We start from the raw sequence: 19,301 nt of genomic DNA on the forward strand, positions 1-19,301 counted from the left end.
TATTTTTACATAAAAACATAAGAAGAGCCATGATGGATCAGACCAAAGTCCCATTAAGTCCAGGACTCTGTTCATGAAGTATTTCTTATACTTTATTACTTATCTACAACTGTGAAAGATATACTCTTGAAAGAGGTTTCTGTTTTTTCACAATTCTGCAATTGGGTTTTGCCTTTCGCACTTCTTGATTTGTTCTTGCTTCTTTTTGCCCAACATGGTCAAAAGTTATATTTTTCTTTCTGCCTTTACTGCCAACATCCTTGTTCCAATTTCAGCTTTCTGGGCATTTTTGAATAAAGTTTGCCATTTCAAGAGAGAAATGTACAAATAGCCAATTTCAGACTTCTCTAATAATCAAAGTGCCCTGGAAAGGTTGCAGCTGTATTCACATGGTCAACAAGCTGCTATTTAGTGTTTTTCCTGCTGTCCATGTGAAAGAATTATTTTCTTGACATGTGCAAAACAAGAAATACAATATTAAATTCACTTGGCCATGCAGGAAAGTTGATTTAGAAGAAGAGATTGGATTTGTACCCCACCCTTTACTACCCAAAGGAATCTCAGAGTGGCTTACAATCTCCTTTCCCTTCTCCTCCCCACAACAGACACCCTGTGAGGTATATGGGGCTGAGAGAGCTCTTTGAGGACTGCTCTTGAGAGAACAGCTCTGAAATAACTTATGACTGACCCAAGGTCACACCAGCAGCTGCATGTGGAGGAGCGGGGACTCAAACCCAGTTCTCCCAGATTAGAGTCCACGCTCTTAACCACTACAGCAAACTGGCTCTCAACAAGAGAGAATTTAGGACCACATTCTGACCTTCCTATGCTTCCTACGCTTAGCAATTAAGGTTATCATCTCTGTGTTAGAAAATTCCTGGAGATTTGAGGGTACCGACTGGGGAGAGCAGGGCTGGGGAAGGTAAGAAAACTCAGCAGGGTATAATGCCATAGAGTCCATCATTCAAAGCAGCCATTTTCTCCAGGGGAACTGATCTCTGTCATCTGGAGATCAGTTGTAATTCCTGGTGATCTCAGGCACTGCCTGGAATTTGGCAACCCTATTTTCAATGCATATGTCCTTTTAGTCAGGGCTTTTTTGTAGAAAAAGCCCAGCCAGGAATCCATTAGCATAATAGGCCACACCCAACAGCAGAAACTCATTAGCATATTAGGCCACAGCCCTGACAGCACAGCTCATTAGCATGTTAGGCCACACACCCATGTTACCAGAAGTGTGGTAATCCAGCCACGCCCACCTTCTGCTTCTTATTCTGTTGACCTTGTTTGTGGTCAAAACCCAGGGCTTTTTTTTGTAGCAGGAACTCCTTTGCATGTTAGGCCACACACCTCTAATGTAGCCAATTCTAATGCGTTTCTGCTGTTGGGTGTGGCCTATTATGCTAATGAGTTCCTGCTGGGTGTGGCCAACTTGGGAGCCAGCTGGAACTCCGTTCCTGTGCGTTCCTGCCCCAAAATAGCCCTGATTTTAGTTGATGTGCTGATCAAATTTATAGATGAGTGAAAGTATCCAAGCAACTGTGTTGCCCCTACGAGTTAGTCTCCCTATTTCTCTCTCACACATACATATAGATATATTCATACTAGAAATAAGGCCCGTTGTGGAAATAAATACAACGAGATCTAGAAAGAGGCTCTGGGAGTGTGCTCTGGCTTTGGGCAAACAGTGTCAGTCTGCTTTTAAAACATGAATCTGGGACCTGCACACCACCAGACTACAGCAGATTCCATATGCAAGTGACATTCCAACTGCCTTGCGGGGGGGGGGAGTTTGAGGTGTGGAATGGAGTGAAGTCCAATCAGCTTCCATATGCAAAAGACCAGGTTGTCGCAGCAGTTGTGGTGTGGGCGGGACCTGGGCTTTGCCTTCTGATTGGTGGTGATATATGCTGAGGAGCAGTGCCATCAGCCATACACTAAGGGAGTGCATTTTAGAATTAGAACTTTGGCACCCACTATTCAATTATATATAAGGAGAGATTCCCATTTGCCATACCTAGAACCTGACTAGGGCTTCCCTTTCAAAACTACTTTTTATTGGTGTCTAACATTTGGTAAGACACTTTTTCTATTACTTTTCTATTAACCTGTGATTAACATCAAGTTACCAACCTATTTCATTTCCAGAAATTCGGTTTCATTATTACATTGCAATCCTAAGAAGAGTTATATCATCTAAGCCCATTGACTTCAATGGACTAAACTACACATTATCATCAGTAACGCATATTGTATGGGTTCCCCTTACTTTGACTGAAGCAGTCAGACGTCGGGTGTGAAGGAACTCACTGCCCAGATGTGTTGGGCCCCAATTCAGACCAAGACCATGACACAGGAGAAGGGTCTTCAGCATTGTCTCTGTGTCATTTCCCTGACCTGAAATCAGTAAATGTGCAGCCACCAAATGGGGGCCAATAGCATCCTTCTCAGGCTGTTTTGGGTCAGGAATATGGGGGGGGGGGGCTGAACTCCCCTCCTGTGCTGTAGTCCCAATCTTCTAAAACAAAAAGAAGAATCTTGTGTACTTACTCCTTCTTCTGCCAGATCTTTCTGTGGGGACAGATATTTCAAACAAAATTAGTACTGTAGATAATACAACATAGCATTTAAAAAAGAATGTTTTATAGGAGATAGCTGTATAGTCACATGCCTGAAACACAAGAGCATTGACGTCTATTTTAATGAACAAACCTGGTATGTCCTTAGAATTATATAACGGAAATCAATAGGAAGACCTCCAAAGCCTCAGATGTGCTTTACTGCCGGTTATGTACCAAGCTTCTGAGAGAAGACAGGCCCATCAAGTCAAGCTTCTACCCTAGGCTTATCTATCCAACAGTACAATCCTAAACAGAGTTGTTATTATTATTGCCTTTACTGTTTTTGCAACCAGAGTCATAAACAGCAAACCCTCATCCCATAATAAACCTCATTCTACAGGAAAACATGGAAGAATTTAAAGGTTTCTACTGCAAAAGTTGTCATGTGCTTTGACAACAGCTGCTGGAAATTTTGCCACACGCAGAATTACACCTTTCTAAGCCCACTGCAATTCTATTTGGATTGCTCTGAAAATAGCTTAAACTTAAAGGTTTCCCCTGCTCGAAAGCCAGTCGAATCCAACTCTAGGGGGTGGTGCTCATCTCTGTTTCCAAGCCGAAGAGCCAGCGCTGTCCGATGATTTCTCTGTGGTCATGTGGCCAGCATGACTAAACGCCAAGGAGCATGGAACACTGTTACCTTCCCACCGAAGTGGTACCTGTTTATCTACTTGCAATTTCTTGCTTTTGAACTGCTAGGCTGGCAGGAGCTGGGGCCAGAGACCGAAGCTCACTCCATCATGCAGCACTTGGGTCTCGAACTGCCGAGCTACAGACCTTCCAGTCTGCAGCTCAGCATCTTAACCTCTGAGCCACCGCGGCCCATTGAAAATAGCTTACAGGTACTCAAACTTGATTAAGCATGAATTGAAATAATAATAGGGCATGTGAAAGTCAGTACTTTTCTGGCACTGCACTGTAGGGGTGGTTGGGAGGATAAATAGCAAAGACAATTAAAAAATTAAAGCTTTTAAAAACAAGTTCGGTAATTAGCTCAGGCTTCATCCTGCTGGAAGAAGACATATGGCAGCCCTAATCACATTCTTCATGGAAAGCGGAATGGGAATGAATTAATTGCTTAGGAGAAGTATCATGTAAATACTGAGCTTTGGAAGTCAAATAGCAGAAGTACACTCTTCAAGAAAGACAACACAGAGAAGCAACTGGGAGACGATATATTAGGAACACCAAATGAAGGACATTATTATGGTGCAAACCTCTATTGTGTGCCTGTGTGAAGTGCTGTCAAGTCACAGCTGACCTATGGCAACCCATAGGGTTTTCAAGGCAAGAGACTCACAGAGGTAACTTGCCATTGCCTGCCTTTGCTTCGTGACCCTGGACTTCCTCGGTGGTCTCTCATCTAAATACTATCCAGGGCCGACCCTGCTTAGCTTCCAAGCTCTGGTGAGATCAAGCTAGTCTGGGTGATCCAGGTGGGTGGGTCAGGGCAATCATTTATTACACACACTTAAAAAAACAGTACTAAGGAACTTCTAAAGGCATTTAAAACTGAATGTCAAACTTTAGAAATCTTTCAAGGAAACTTATATGTAATCCTGAATGCTCAGTTCAGTTTTCTTTTTTTCTTTTCTTTTTTTAAAAAAATTTGGTTGTGCTATTTGCAATACAATCATAATCAGAGTTACATCCTTCAATGGATGTAGAAAGGTGTAACTCAGTGTTTAGGATTGCATTGTTAGACTGTGATTGGTAATGCAGTAGGTCATTTTAGACTCTGGACTTAAATGGTTTTGTGAGGGCCCCTTCCCAGAATGCAGTGGGGGAAGGAAGTAGAAGGATAAAGATGGTGATAAACTTGGCTGAGCTGCACCATCACTAACTACAACCTGTGTTTAGGAGCCTTTCTACTGAACCAGGATGGGTGGTACCTTGGACACACTCCTAAACCCAGCCCTAAGGGCACCACTGTTTGCTGTCAGAGGCCTGTGTTTTTAGGCTACGACACTGGCGATGTGATGATGTCACTTCTGGTGTGTACAGGAAGTGATGTCATCATGTTGAGACATCCTGGCAACTCTCCAGCATTTGGGCAGAAACTCTATGGTAAAATAGCTTCTACCATAGAGTAACAACAACAACAACAAATATAACATGATAAAAATTATATAGTAGTTACTTGCAAGAAGTACATAATATACTTATGTACCATAAGTGTCGTATATACTTTATATAGCCGCAACTGAAAACTTTGTCTCTTCCTACCATTTCACTGAGAATTCTCTCCACAATTCCTTTCTCTTGCAGATTGAAGACAAACCTGGATGCAGGAACACTGGCCAGAAGCCGGAGCTTGGCAGCATTGGCCACCTCCTCAGCCACTCTGGTCATCCCCACTGTGAAGAACACGATACCTTGATGTTTAGCATCAGCAGTGGCTGAAAAAATATCTGGGTTTCTTGGATGGTCCACTCCATCTGTCAACAGCACGGCGACTTTCACACTACCATGAGTCCCTTCAGTCATGTACAGTTGTGTGAGGTTGGTGATGGCATAGGTAGTATAGGTTCCATGGCCTATGTAGGTTATCGGAGCGATGCGGGATTTAAAAGCATCCGGACCCTTCCAGTCTCGGAAAGTTTGCTCTATGAGAACAGTGCTGCTATACTGGATTAAAGCTATCCTCCAGCTGAGGGTACGTCCAGAGGTGAGTTGCAGTCCTTTCATTCTGTCCACTATCTCCAGGACAAAGTTCTTCTGCTGTTCGTGGTTGAAGTTCTTAGCGCTCTCTGAACTGTCCAGGAGGAAAGCCATTTCCAGAATGCAGTCTTCATCTAGAAACAGCACATTGTCAAATACAGACATCATTAGTCACATCGAATTAGTGCCATGGTGAGAGCCAGCATGGTATAGTAGTTAAGAGTGTAATCTGGAGAACCGGGTTCGATTCCCCGCTCCTCCATATGGGCGACCTTGGGTCATTCACAGCTCTCAGAGCTCTCTCAGCCCGCCCCCAATAAGTCTAGTTCTCTAAAAGAGAACTTTAGGCTGCCAGACAGTCTTTGGATCTCCTGGCTATACCACACATAATGCCATAAGATAATTAAATAGTTAATTAATTGTGGCATGGTGTCAGGATTTTAGGGTTGTCAGCTCTGGGGTGGGAAAAGCCTGGAATTATTGGGGGTGGAGCCTGAGGGGGCAGGGTTTGGGAATAAGAGGGACTTCAGTGGAGTATAATTCCAACGCAGTCCTTTCCCTCACATGTAACTGTCGCTTGGAGATCAGCTGTAATCCCAGGAGATCTACAGCCACCACCTGGAGGTTGGCAACCCTATGCCAGGACTGCTGGGTGGGCAAGTGGGATTAGGGTTCAGAGCTGGTTTCCACATTTTGTTGGACTCTGGGGAGATGGAGCCCAAGGGACCCCTCTCCTCCCTCACCCCCACTATGCTCCCCACTTGTCCCCCCCTGCCCACCTGCCTGCTTTCTCCGCCTCCACTCCCCACCCTACCCACTCATTCATTTGCCAGCACACCCAGTGCTCATACACCCTTCCCCAACTGTTTTGGGTACTGGGTGCAATTGGGAGCACTGCTGCTGAGAATACTGCTGCCATTTCCCCTTCTGCACACTTTCCCCCCCAGCAGTACTGGACAGCACGTGCAGACAGGAGTGTGGGTGGTGGGTGGGCTCAGAAGCAAGCAGATGGGCAGCAGGGGAAGAGAGTGGGTGGGAAGAGGGGGCAGTACAGGGTTGCCAGGTCCCTCCTGGCAACCGGTGAGCGATGGGGAGACTCACCAGCAGCTGGAGGTAGGTCCAGGCTACGACACTGGTGATGTGGTGATGTGGTTAAAGAGCCAGTTTGGTGTAGTGGTTAGGACTGCGGACTGTAATCTGGGAGAGCTGGGTTTGATTCCCCACTCCTCCACATGCAGCTGCTGGTGTGACCCTGGGTCAGTTACACGCTATTTCAGAGCTGTTCTCTCATGAGCAGTTCTCGAAAGAGCTGTCTCAGCCTCACCTACCTCACAGGGTGTCTGTTGTGGGGAGGGGAAGGGGAAGGAAATTGTAAGGTGCTCTGAGACTCCTTTGGGTAGTGAAGGGCAAGGTATAAATCTTGTCTGCTCTTCTTTACTTCTGGCATGTACAGGAAGTGATGCCATTATGTTTACACATCCTGGCAATGTTCTAGCATTTGGGCAAAAACTCTATGGTAAAAATGGCTTCTGACATAGAGTTTTTGCCCAAATACCAGAGCATCACCTGGATATTGCCAATGTGATGACATCACTTCCGGTACACACTGGAATTAATGTCATCACATTGCCAGTGTTCCTGGTAAGTTTCCCCGCCGGCAAGCTGATTGGTAAGCCCCTCCAAAAGACCTGGTTCTTAACAGCTGCCCCGGTTAAGGGTATACTGATGCCAGTTTTGTTAGGGTTATTATCAGACCTGGAGAAAATAAATTTTAATAGAGGCCTAATGAATGGACATGGGCAGGTGATGCTCTTCTTATAAGGGAAGGAAATAATATCATCCCGTAACACCCAATTAAGACTGTATTAAAGGAACAGGACGTTTTTCTCAAGGCAGTTGGCAACTCTACAGTAACTTGAGCATCTGCAGCTTTACACTTTTGTGCTTTTTCTAGTAATCATTTAGGGTTGCCGACTTTTAAACTGATCTCTCTAGCTGTCCCATTCACATCTGTTTCTTTTGCAAAGATGTACCAGATATCAGTGATGCAATGAAAAGCTTTAACTTCCCAATTCTAATCATTAAGCTTTTGTTAAAGGGACACAACTATGATGAAATGCTTAGTGCCAAAAACTGCAGCCCCAAATGATAATTGTTGAATTTGCGCTGTCTGCAGGCACAGAGGCTACAGGGCAAAGTTAGGAGACAGGGCAGGGGGATATTCTCTTTTCTGGTGCAGAAACTTTCAGTGCCATAGAAATACAGATGAATCTGGCCAGGGGAGGACAATGGGCAGCTTGAGTCACAGACCAAAGACCTTCTTGAGTTCCAGGAGTCCAGGGTAAGAGTGGACCTTTTGGCAGACACAAAGAGGAGGAGTCTGCCCAGGGAGGGGCCGAAGTAGATGATAAAACATTGCAGCTTGTTGAAGGAAGAGACACTTTACACACATTCAGGAGGAGGGAGGAGACTATCTTAGTTCAGGAGAGTAGCCATGAGCATGTGGTCCTGAAAAAGCAAGAGATGATCCCTGAATACAGGAACCAAGGTAATGTATGAGCTTAATTAACTGCAATTTAAACAATTAGCCTATCTTTTATTACCATTATAGGAGATCAGAACATAACAGGGATAGAGGATATGCATTTATTCACATTTCTTTTACCCTTGATCAGTCCACTTTTTTTACCTGTGAAGTGTGTGCTTTTAATTTACTTATTAAACTACTTCTCCTTTTAAATGCGGTCAGTCCAATCTCTGTGAACCACATTAAGCCACATTCGGTCTACAGCCACTTCCTCACTGTCATTTTTGTCACTTGTTTGTCCCTATTACTTCAGGGTCCCCCCCCCATATTTTGTTTTCTCTAGTAGTCCCAGAGGGCACAAAACACATGTGGAAAAGGGGGGGGGGAAACCAAAGCAATAGGGACAAATGAGTGACAAAAATGACAGTGCGGAAGCGGCCTATGTTTATCAGGAAAAGGAGAGAGACCCCCCCAAAAGCATGCTATGGGTCTTTAAATGACCAAAAGAGAGAGGAGCTTGAACACAAATGCTTGGGCTGAGCCAAAACCGCTTTGAACATGTTTGCTGGTGGTGGTGATAACCTTTGAGAGAAGTGGGAAAGTGGGAGAAGAGGAGCCTTGTTGGGGTTTAGAGGCTGGAGAACTGAGTTGGCTGAGTAATGTCCTCATTCCCGAGGTGCAGAAATGGGTGAAGACCAGAAGAACAGCTGGCTGCCTTAACTGGGGTACATAAACCCAGGTTACTCTAGGGGGACCAAGAAAGCAGGACATCTACCTGTCTCACTAGGCTGTCATACACAGGGTTACCAACCTCCAGGTGGGGCCGGGATATCTCCTAGAATTATAACTGATCTCCAGAGTTCAGAGGTCAGTTCCCCTGGGTAAAATGACTGTGTTAGTGAATGGACTCTATGGCATTGTACCCTGCTGGGCCCTTCTCCAAATCCTACCCTATCTAGACTCCACCCCCAAATCTCTAGGAATTCTCAACCCAGAATTGGCAACCCTGCCACTATGGTGCTTCAGGAGGTTAGCAACAGCTGGTATCCTCTCCAGGAATCCACAGTTGCATAATCATATGAGCCCTGCTGTGGCCCAGGCTAGTCTGATCTTGTCGCAAAAGCTAAGCAGGTTTGACCCTGGTTAGTACAGGGATGGGAGACCACCAAGGAAGTCCAGGATTGCTGCACAGAGGCAGGTATAAATTGTGTGTGATTTGACAGCACTTTCCACCACCACCAGGTCTGGGTTGGAAACTACCTGGAGACTTTGGGGGTGGATCCAGGAGAGGGCGGGGTTTGAGGAGGGGAGGGGCCTCAGCATGGTACAATGCCATAGAGTCCACCAAATCAGCCATTTTCTCCAGGGGAGCTGATCTCTGTCAGCTGGAGGTCAGTTGTAAAAGTGGGTGATCTCCAGGCCCCACCTGGAGACTGGCAACCCTAACCAATACCCTTCTGTTTTACATAATCATAACAACTACTCTTCTGTAGCAAGAAAGCATTGGCTGCATTTTCCAGATAAAGAGTTACAATGAGAAATTATGAATTTGTAGTGAGGATTTTCCTGTCTCTCTTCAGTTATGGACTGGTGACTTTCCTCTCTCCCATATGTGTGTGTGGGCACACATGGACATGTGTGTTGTTTAAAAGTAGGAGGGAGGGAGGTGTGAGGAGGCCTAGTTTGAAATCCTGATTTGGTATCAACTGGCATACTGTCTACCTGCAGATGTTGTGAGTAACCAGGGTTTGATAAAATCACAGTTTATGAACTATGGTTTATCACAATGCCTTAATGTACTGTCTCACACGCACTCTCACAGGCTGATTTTTAAGCCTGTAGTTTCCCATCTTTATGAAATTGAAACTGAGAAGTCAAGTCTGCTGTGTGTAAATTAGACGTCAAATATCCCAGTGAGCATAAGATAGCCCTTGGGCACTCTTAAGGGAGTTATTCGTATGCTGGCCAAGATTAAAAAGCCCCTAGTGGGTGTTAAAGATACACCTAGAGATAAACCATCTTTGGTGAAAGAACTATTTAAAAAATGTATTGGGGGGGGGGGGGGAACCGGGGGGGGGTTTATCAACTCACTTGGATTGGATGCCCTCTAGTTCAGCATATGAAGTACATAATAGGTAAAGGTAAAGGTTCCCTTGCTCGAAAGCCAGTCGAGTCCGACTCTAGGGTTGCGATGCTCATCTCCGTTTCACAGCCGAAGAGCCAGCGCTGTCCGAAGATGTTTCCGTGGTCATGTGGCTGGCATGACTAAACACCAAGGTGCACGGAACGCTGTTGCCTTCCCTCCGAAGTGGTACCTATTTATCTACTTGCAATTTCTTGCTTTCGAACTGCTAGGTTGGCAGGAGCTGGAACTAGAGATGGGAGCTCACTCTGTCATGCGGCACCCGGGTCTCGAACTGCTGAACTACGGACCTTCCACAGCCTGCAGTTCAGCGTCTTAACCACTTGAGCCACCGCAGCTCCTCGAAGCACATCATAAAATGGGACAAAACCTAATAGTAATGGAACAGTCTTTCTCTTCCCAGTCCTTATGTGCGCATGCTCTAGAATAGCCTTCCTATTTCTAAGCAATTCATGTCCCCAAAGTGAAAATAAGACAGTCAGAAATTACAGTTCAAAAGCATCTGTTAAAATACAGTCACCTTGGTCGCTTGAACTGGGATATTTTTCTACTGCATTTGATAAGAAAGGTTTGGACTTCTGTTTTTTCACTGCATTTCTTTTTTCTTCGTTGGTGTTTTGTGCCAAAAAAAGACGATGATCAGCCAGGAACAAAAGCCACCATAATCTGGAGAACATGGTACACTTTGTTTGCCCAAAAGACAGAAGACAAGATGATTACAAAAAGATAGCAAAGTGCACAAGAGACAAATCTCCTTTGTTACCATCTCAGCCAAAATGATGAGTGCGTATCAAGCTGTATTTCAGCACGGTTACAGTAAAACACAGCCCAATTATCCAACATTTTCTGTGCCAGTAAACTATTTTGACATGCGTTGAGGCCATTGCATACAGTGAAGATTTCTGCAGAAATGCATACGGTTAAAATTTTATAACAAATTTTCTGGACCACATTTTGTTTTCCCAAGAGAGCCACGACAATGTAGATAGGGGTTATTTCATTCTGTATTCATAGAAGGCTGTAGATTGTAAGCCTGCGACTTTCTTCTCCTTAACTCAATCACTACACAGCACTTACTTTTTTGAAGGACTTTATAAAAAATAATAATTACACCAACCCTGCAAAGTAGATTAGGCTAATAGGCTAAGAAATAGTAATTTGCTTGACTAGTAACTGACTAAATATTTGAACTCCTAGCCTGGAAAGTTCAACAATCTTGTCACTATACTGTACCATCCTGTTTCCATAGTTTATACCTCATGCTACTGCCAGAATACACTAAGCAGTAAAGAAATGTAATAAAAGGGTCTATGGGTGGTTGAAAAGCAGATGGGCAAATCTGTACAGCTGTCCTTGCTTTCCCCCCATAGAGTGAGATTGCAGAATAGTTGAAACTTGCATCACAACTACAACAGCAAATTCATTTATAATACCTTGTGTACAGACATCTCCCAGAAGTGTTTGGTAACAGCATTACTAACCAGTAACTGAATACACGCTTGGTATTTGAATGCCAACCATCGTAACTATAGATTTAACCTGAAGGCATTGTTCCTAAAAACGCATGCTGTGATCCAACACAAATTGCATTCATATAAGCTACACCAACAAATATCTTTCCCTCTGCCCTTCAGTTACAGTTTTACAGCTTTCCATTGCTGGCTGCATGTGTACTTTGAGTTTTCCTTTCTGCTTGACAGCATGACCCACTAGTTGAGAGTTTCTCTGGAAGGTGCTGTGCTACGTCCTCAGCCTCAGCCAAACCAGTCTCATCTCATAAGGACCGTTAACAGGGATAAAAAAATCACTGGGCATGTAAATCAGTGTCATGTCTTTTGTGTATCTCATCTCAGAGGGAAAAAAGAGAAATGATTCACTACAGAAATCCAGCTCACAAATAAGCACAGCGATGCCTCTAAAACCTCAGTGTTCATTTATGTGTGGCTTTCTCTCACATATAGTATTAGATTAAGGGGGGAAAGCATTCTTACCTCAGGAATTAACAGTGAACGTTGTTCCCAGGAGAAAGAATGTCTGCTTGATGTTCCTGCCTTGGCTTTTCCCAGTTAGAAATATCCTCTCACTCTAGAAGTGAAGAGAGGAGGGGACTGTGAGGGGGAACAGTACAAGAGATGAAAGTGTGAACAAAGAAAATGGACCACTCCCCCAGTCCTGTAAACCCACCCAAAGCTGCATCCCCCCCCCCCCCCCCCCCCAAATTTGTAAATTCACTCCCTGACACATTTTTGTGCTGGAGCTAAGCAAACATGTAGTGTTTCATAGGCTATATATTTCCCCAGGATTAATTCTGTTTAATGTAGGAGGCAAATGGCTTGCATTGTGAGTTTTCAATCTGGAGCTTTTATTGATTTGATTTGATTTGATTTACTTAATTTATACCCATATCTTTCCCCCCCAATGGAGTGCCAAAGTGGCTTACATAATTCTGCTGTCTTCCATATTACCATGAGGTAGGTTAGCTTAAGAGGCTGGCCAAAGATCACGTCATGAGCTTCCATGGCAGAGTGGAAATTCAGACTTGGGTCTCCCTGATCCTTGTCCGACAGTCTACCTACTTTACCCATCTCCACTGCATAATCCAAGGAGACCTGGAGACCATAAAGACCATAAAAGGCAACTTAGGCAGGGGGTGATCATTCACTACATCATTCTCCTCCAGTACAAGTGACCAAAAAAGGTGCCCTGAGCTAGTGATTGGTTTATAGGGCGGCCAGCTTCAGGTTGGGAAATACCTGGAGATTTGGAGGGGTGGAGCCTGAGGAGGTTGGGGTTTGGGGAGGGACTTCAGTGTGATATAATGCCACAGAGTCCACCTTCCAAAGTGGTAATTTCCTCCAGGTGAACTGATCTTTGTCGCCTAAAGATCAGATGTACTAGCGAGAGATCTCCAGCCACCGCTGGAGGTTGGCAACCCCTGGTGTGAGGCAATGGTTTCACTTACCATGTATGTGTGAGTTGGTTCTTTTGTTCTTTTTAAAAATCTGAGTTGGTTTTTTGAGAAAGAAAATCACAATTCCTGTGACGCAAAGCGCGATTCTTTCCAGTTCATGCCTGCAAATGAAGTTAGCAGATAATTTGTGTGTGTGCGTGCGCAAATTCTTACCTGCAAGGCATTTCTGCTATTAACTAGTGATATTTTCCCTGTGGACAAGATTTCAATTTTGCCCAGGTGTGTTCCTGCCTGGACAGTTTCGTGGGTTCTTGTAAGCTTTCTAGCTGAATGTAGACGATGCATGACAGCACTCTCACCAGAATTCCTGGTATGTGACACACTGCATTCTATATTGGGCACTTCGAGACTTGTAGCTGTCTGCAACTATAATACACCTGAAATATGCTTTAAAGGTAAGTGTTGAAGAAAGGGGGGGGAAGCATTCATAACTTTGAGGGTTTTTAAACTTACACTGAAAAGGAAGTTGAGATTTTTTTCAAATTAAAAGTTAATAACAAAAGTTGATGATGATGATGATCAAATATAATAGGCAAAAGGTAGGCAGGAGATCAGCTTATATTTCATTTCATTTATTGAGTTTCTATCCCACCCTCCTCCACATGTGGGCTCAGGGAGGTTACAACAATAAAACAATTATGAACAATTACAAAACCCTGATAACATATTTCATAAAATGGCAAGACAGACAGTTTGACAAAAACTCCTGGATGAGCCCTGTTTTGTGCCCAAGGTGGACCAAAGTGTTGGGCAAGTGGGCATCAGTCACCACCGATGGCACAAGCTGACATATTGCAAACAAAGAAGAGCTGGGAGGAGCATGGAAAGGTGATGTAATTGGACACCCACCTCCTCAGCCAAAGGCCTGGTGGAACAACTCCATTTTACAGGCCCTGCAGAGCTCAGGGCCCTGATCTCACTTATTTATTTATTTTATTGTATTGTATTTATACCCCGCCCTCCCCGCGAACGGGCTCAGGGCGGCTTGAAAAGGTGTTCCACCAGGCTGGGGCCAGAGCCAAAAAAGCTCTGGCCCTGGTTGAGGCTAAGGCCCAATCTGCATCTGCCGTGTAATGCTGCTTCTTTCAGATGTGGCGCCGGCTTCCATTGCCTCCCATTTGGCTCAGTATAAAAGCTTGCCATCTGCATCACATTTAGGGAGCGCATGCAAGAGAGTGGGGAGGAGCGGCCTCTCGGGGGCACTGGCAGAGCACTGTACTGCGCTGCAGGAAGGAAACGGTACCCGTGGCCCCCCCTGCAGAAAGTAAAGGGGGGTGACCTGGTGGTGGTGGAGGGGGGGCCAGGAAAGACTGAACAAGCTGGGTAAAAAACACAAAACAACTGGTGGTTGCCAGACAGGGCATTCTGGGGACTGCCCCAAGAAATAATAAATGGTTCTGGGGTGGGTGTACTTCCAAACCACCCTCCCCCCAAAAATATAATTGCAGAAAAATGTTCCCTGGCTGCTTTTAAATGCAAATGACTGAATTTTCAGCTTTGTTTCCTTTGTGACAATTTGTGTATCTCCTTAGAAAAGGGGGGGGCGGAGATTCGACTCCAGTTGTATGCTTATCGCTCACAGCCGCTTGGAGGGCGGGGATGAGCAATTAAACCACCTTAAAACCAAATCCACAAACACGGTGAGATGCCGTAGTGACCTCGGAGTTGCCACTAAATGGCAATAAAATTATGCAGACAGCTGATGCTGAGACAAAGCAATGAGAGCAGATGCGGAATGAGATGCAGACAGAAATTTGTTAGATGATGTGGAGTTGGTGGCACAATGGCAGGAAAGACCAATGCAGATTGGACCTAAGTGGATGTCTTCTGCTGCCACAGAATAACTGTTCAAGGTAAAACATGGTAGAACAAACAGCATAATATATTTCAAGATTAAGAAAATCCAGCATTAAAAACCCACTCACAGCATAAAATAAACCGCATAAAACATTAAACACCTTAAAAGGAGTCTTTTAATGTAGTGGTTAAAGTTTCGGACTAGGATCTGGGAGACTCCAGGTTCAAATTCTCGCTCTGCCATGGAAGCTTGGCTGGGTGCCCTTGGACCAGTCACACACTCTCAGTCTAACCTGTCTCATAGGACTGTTGTGAGGAGAGAAGAATGATGAAAACCACTTTGGTCCCCTCTAGGGAGAAAAGCGGGACATAAATAGAGTAAATACTAATAGATTTCTGACTAGAAGCAGACTATAATATGTTAAAAGGTCAACCGCTTAATTAAAAGCCTGGGTAAAAAGAAATATTTGGACACGGCACCGAAAAGAGAGTATGGTCAGCACCAGGTAGAATTGCCAACAACCTGGAGGGGGGAAATGTCCTGTCCCTTTAATAGAGGCTCAATGGGATATCCGTTACTAGGTGATGTTACTTATCTCCATGCTGCGAGAAGCTTCAGCTGCTTTTTTCCATATATTAAGCCTCTGATAATGGGGCAGGGCATCTTTTTCTCCTGGTTGTTGGTAGGCTTTAAGGGGAAGGGCAATTCCACAGGTGAGATACCACCATGGAGAAAGCCGTTTTTGCTCGCCACCTGCCTCACTGCTGAGGCAGGGGCGCAGAGAGCAGGGCTTGTGAGGAGCAGCTCAACTGGAGGGCTGGACAATATGGGTGGAGGCAGGGGTCATTTCCTGCAGGAGCGCACAGGAGCGGAGCTCCGGCAGTAAGGAGCCCAGGGGGCGGGCACATGCAACAAGCCCCGCTCCCTGCTCCCAGCAGCCCCGGGCCACAAGGAGCAAGAAGCAGCCAGGTAAGTTGCAGAGCCCCCCCCCCAGATAGCAATCCAAAACAGTCCAGTGGCACCTTTAAGGCCAAGTTTTATTCAGGTACAATCTCTCCCTCCTCTGTGAGGACAGATCTGCATGTCCCCCCCCCCATAGCTAGCAATTCAAAAGAGTCCAGTGGAGCCTGAGCGGTGGGTGTTGCCTTCTGACACACTTCCGGTGATGTCAGGGGGTGTGGCATATAAGTTATGCTAATGAGTTATGCTAATGAGCTCCTGCACCTCTTCTTCTACAAAATGACCCCTGGGTGGAGGCAGTCCTTCACTTAACCTGTCCCTAATCCATTAAGGGCCTTAAAGGTAAGAAGAACCAGCCCTTTGGATTGTGCTTGGAAACAGATAATAATAATAATAATAATAATAATAATAATAATAATAATAATAATAATAATAAGCTGTAGGCTTCAGACGTGTTCCGGAGGCATTCACTTTTCGGCTTGGCTTGATGACGTTGGTTCTTCCTGGGCTGCTTTGAATCGTAGCGCCGCACTGCCACCGCCTGGCCGGATTGGCCCATTACAGGCTTCTTAATGCCGAAGAGGTCTTTTTATCAGGCTTCCAAGCTTCCGAGCTGGACATTCCATTCTCTGGCTAATACCTCCCCTACGGGGGTTTAGTGTGCCCACCCTCTCTAAGAAGTGGTACCCATTTTATCTACTCGCCGAAGCTTTCGAACTGCTGGGTGGACGGCGAGCTGGGGATAAGGCTGGTAGTTCACACCAGTGTGGGCTAGAACTGACAGCAACTCCGTTCAGTTCAGATGTTAACCAGAGGATAAATCCTCTGTGCCACCGCTCCCCTGTGCCACTGCCAGAGCAGATTTTCCAACACAGGGGTGATAGGATCCTCATATCCCACCCGTGATGTTATCACCACACATTCAACTGGGGATGGATCAACTTTTATAAGGATTCAAAATATGAGTGGTCTGATCAATCATAGTCACAAACAGGGCTATTTTTGGGCAGGAATACACAGGAACAGAGTTCCGGCTGACTCCTGAGTTGGCCACACCCAGCAGGAACTCATTAGCATAATAGGCCACACCCAACAGCAGAAACTCATTAGGATTGGCTACAGTAGGTGTGTGTGGCCTAACATGCAAAGGAGTCCCTGCCTGCTACAAAAAAAAGGCCCTGGGTTTTGACAACAAACAAGGTAAACAAAGGTGGGTGTGGCTGGATGACCACACTTTTGGCAACACGGGGCTGCGGCCTAATATGCTAATGAGCTGTAATGGCAGGGTGTGGCCTAATATGCTAATGAGTTTCAGCTGTTGGGTGTGGCCTGTTATGCTAATGAGTTCCTGCTGGGCATTTTCTACAAAAAAAGCCCTGGTCACAAAGCAAAGCACCTCGTTTGCACTAATTTCTTATGTGTGCTGGTTGCCATTCATTGCACAAAAATGGGGTTGTGTGACAGTTCTGGTAGGTGCAGGTATCAAATTTTCAGCCCATGTTTTGTTTTCGTTGAATGCGGGTTTATCAACAGCATAACAAGTTCGGTTTAGTCTGATTTGCTTACGTGCAACTTTGAAAGAGGCTTAAATAGGATGTGTGATATCATGCCCACATTTCATGGAACAAGGTTCTGAAGTTCAATATTAAGTAGATGAAAGGCACGTTTTCTGACATGTTAAAGGTAATATCCTGCAGTGCTGAATATTTGTGGTGAATAAAACTGATCTCTTTGTCAAACCGCAAGAACACAGACCAGCGGGAGGAAAAACACAACTCATGCAACACAGTCCTGCTCAACATACCTTATTTCAACACTAATTTCTAGCAATGCTACATGGTAGGTCTCATACCATGATGGTGGAAAGTGCCATCAAGGCACAGCCCACTTAGGGTGACCCTGTCAGGTTTTCAAGGCAAGAGACAAACAGAGGTGGTTTTACCATTGCCTACTTCTGCATAGGAACACAGGACTTCCTCAGTGGTCTCCCATCCAAGTACTAACCAGAGCCAACCCTGCTTAGCTTCTGAGACCTGGTGAGACTGGGCCAGCCTGGACCATCCATGGCAGGGCCATGGACTGTGCTATGTCAGAACATATATGGGAGCTTTTACCATGGAATACGGCTTTGTGCTAAAATATTCATACATGCAAAGCCAGCATGACAGGAAAGATCCTTTTATCCTCGCTTCCTTCCTAATGTATTATTTTTGCATATATAGAGAAGTTTTGACATGTGGGAGGACAGTGCTTGCAGACAACCAGACATATTTGACATGGTGCAATCTGTACCAAGTGCCCTACTGAACCTTTGAATGGGTTCTTAAATCACTGTCAAAACTGTACCAAACCAACCCTATAGTGAGTTATGTCACAGCTGATAGCATCAAAATGCTACCTTCTGCAGCTATGTTTCCAACATACTGGCTCTAGTTCCTGTAGCTAATACAGTCAGAAGAAAGAGTTCCCCAATTTGTTTTCCCCAAGACACTCCATTCTCCGTTGGTCAGGCAGCACCTGGAGTATTGTGTGCAGTTCTGGAGGCCTCACTTCAAAAAGAATGTGGACAGAATGGAGCGGGTGCAGAGGAGAGTGACAAGGATGATCGGGGGCCTGGAGACCAAGCCCTATGAGGAAAGGCTGGGGGACTTGGGAATGTTCAGACTGGAGAAGGGGAGGTTGAGGGGGGACATGATTGCTCTCTTGAAGTATTTGAAGAGCTGTCACTTAGAGGAGGGCAGGGAGCTGTTCCTGTTGGCAGCGGAGGATAGGACTCGCAATAATGAGTTTAAATTAAGGGAGGGAAGGTACCGGCTGGATATTAGGAAACACTTTTTTTTTACAGTCAGAGTTGTGCAATAGTGGAATCAGCTGCCTAGGGAGGTGGTGAGCTCCCCCTCACTGGCAGTCTGTAAGCAGAATCTGGACAAATCAGGGATGCTCTAGGCTGATCCTGCACTGAGCAGGGGGTTGGACTAGATGGCCTGTATGGCCCCTTCCAACTCTGTGATTCTGTGATTCTCCCCCTGGAGTGCCCCACACTTGTACAGCTGAATCCAGATTTATGGTTGCTGTGCGAGTGGAAAACAGAGGCAGATGCCTTCAAGTGTTCCTCTCTTCTTGCTTCTGCATTGCACCTGGACAAGTCAGTCATATTTTGGAAAAACGGATGGAGAGTTGTGCTCGCTTGATGCTATCTGAAGATTTATACAGAGACAGTAATAAAACAACTGTGACATTTAGAACCTTTTTTGCACAGAAAGAAAAGCCCGTAGGATGAAATATTGCCCACAGTTGTGCTCAGTTGAGTCTTCTTTATTTCACTAGGCCTAAGAATGCATAAATACAGCCTAGTGGCCCAAACCATAGCCTGTTTATTTGGTTTAAACAGAATTTTCTTCTCAACACCTTCAACAATATGGCTGTCCCATGCAGGCTATATCAGACTCCACCTGTGTAGCAGGTATTCCCCATGGTTGAGCAAGCTTATGGGTCAAAAACTGAGATGATGCAAAATATTTGTGATTAGAATCTCTCACTTTTTCCCCGTTTAAAACTAACTGGGAGCTAGGATTGCCAACAGACCTGGAGAAAAATATCCTGTCCCACGGGAGATCATG

General features: G+C 45.1%; 1 protein-coding gene across 1 annotated transcript in view; it reads right to left on the minus strand.

The window, feature by feature from the left end:
- The window catches only part of LOC107119684 (collagen alpha-1(XXVIII) chain-like), a gene marked incomplete at its 5' end in the record, with an annotated part of 68,490 nt that extends 57,840 nt beyond the window's left edge, over positions 1-10,650 (minus strand). The window contains 3 exons of the mRNA XM_015422243.1: positions 2,551-2,571; positions 4,848-5,416; positions 10,473-10,650. Coding sequence (XP_015277729.1) covers positions 2,551-2,571; positions 4,848-5,416; positions 10,473-10,650 — 768 coding nt within the window. The remainder of the gene's footprint in view (positions 1-2,550; positions 2,572-4,847; positions 5,417-10,472) is intronic.
- Positions 10,651-19,301: the final 8,651 nt, after the last annotated feature.

This window comes from Gekko japonicus, unplaced genomic scaffold (assembly GCF_001447785.1).
Source record: "Gekko japonicus isolate JY-2015 unplaced genomic scaffold, Gekko_japonicus_V1.1 scaffold469, whole genome shotgun sequence".
Lineage (NCBI taxonomy): Eukaryota > Metazoa > Chordata > Lepidosauria > Squamata > Gekkonidae > Gekko > Gekko japonicus.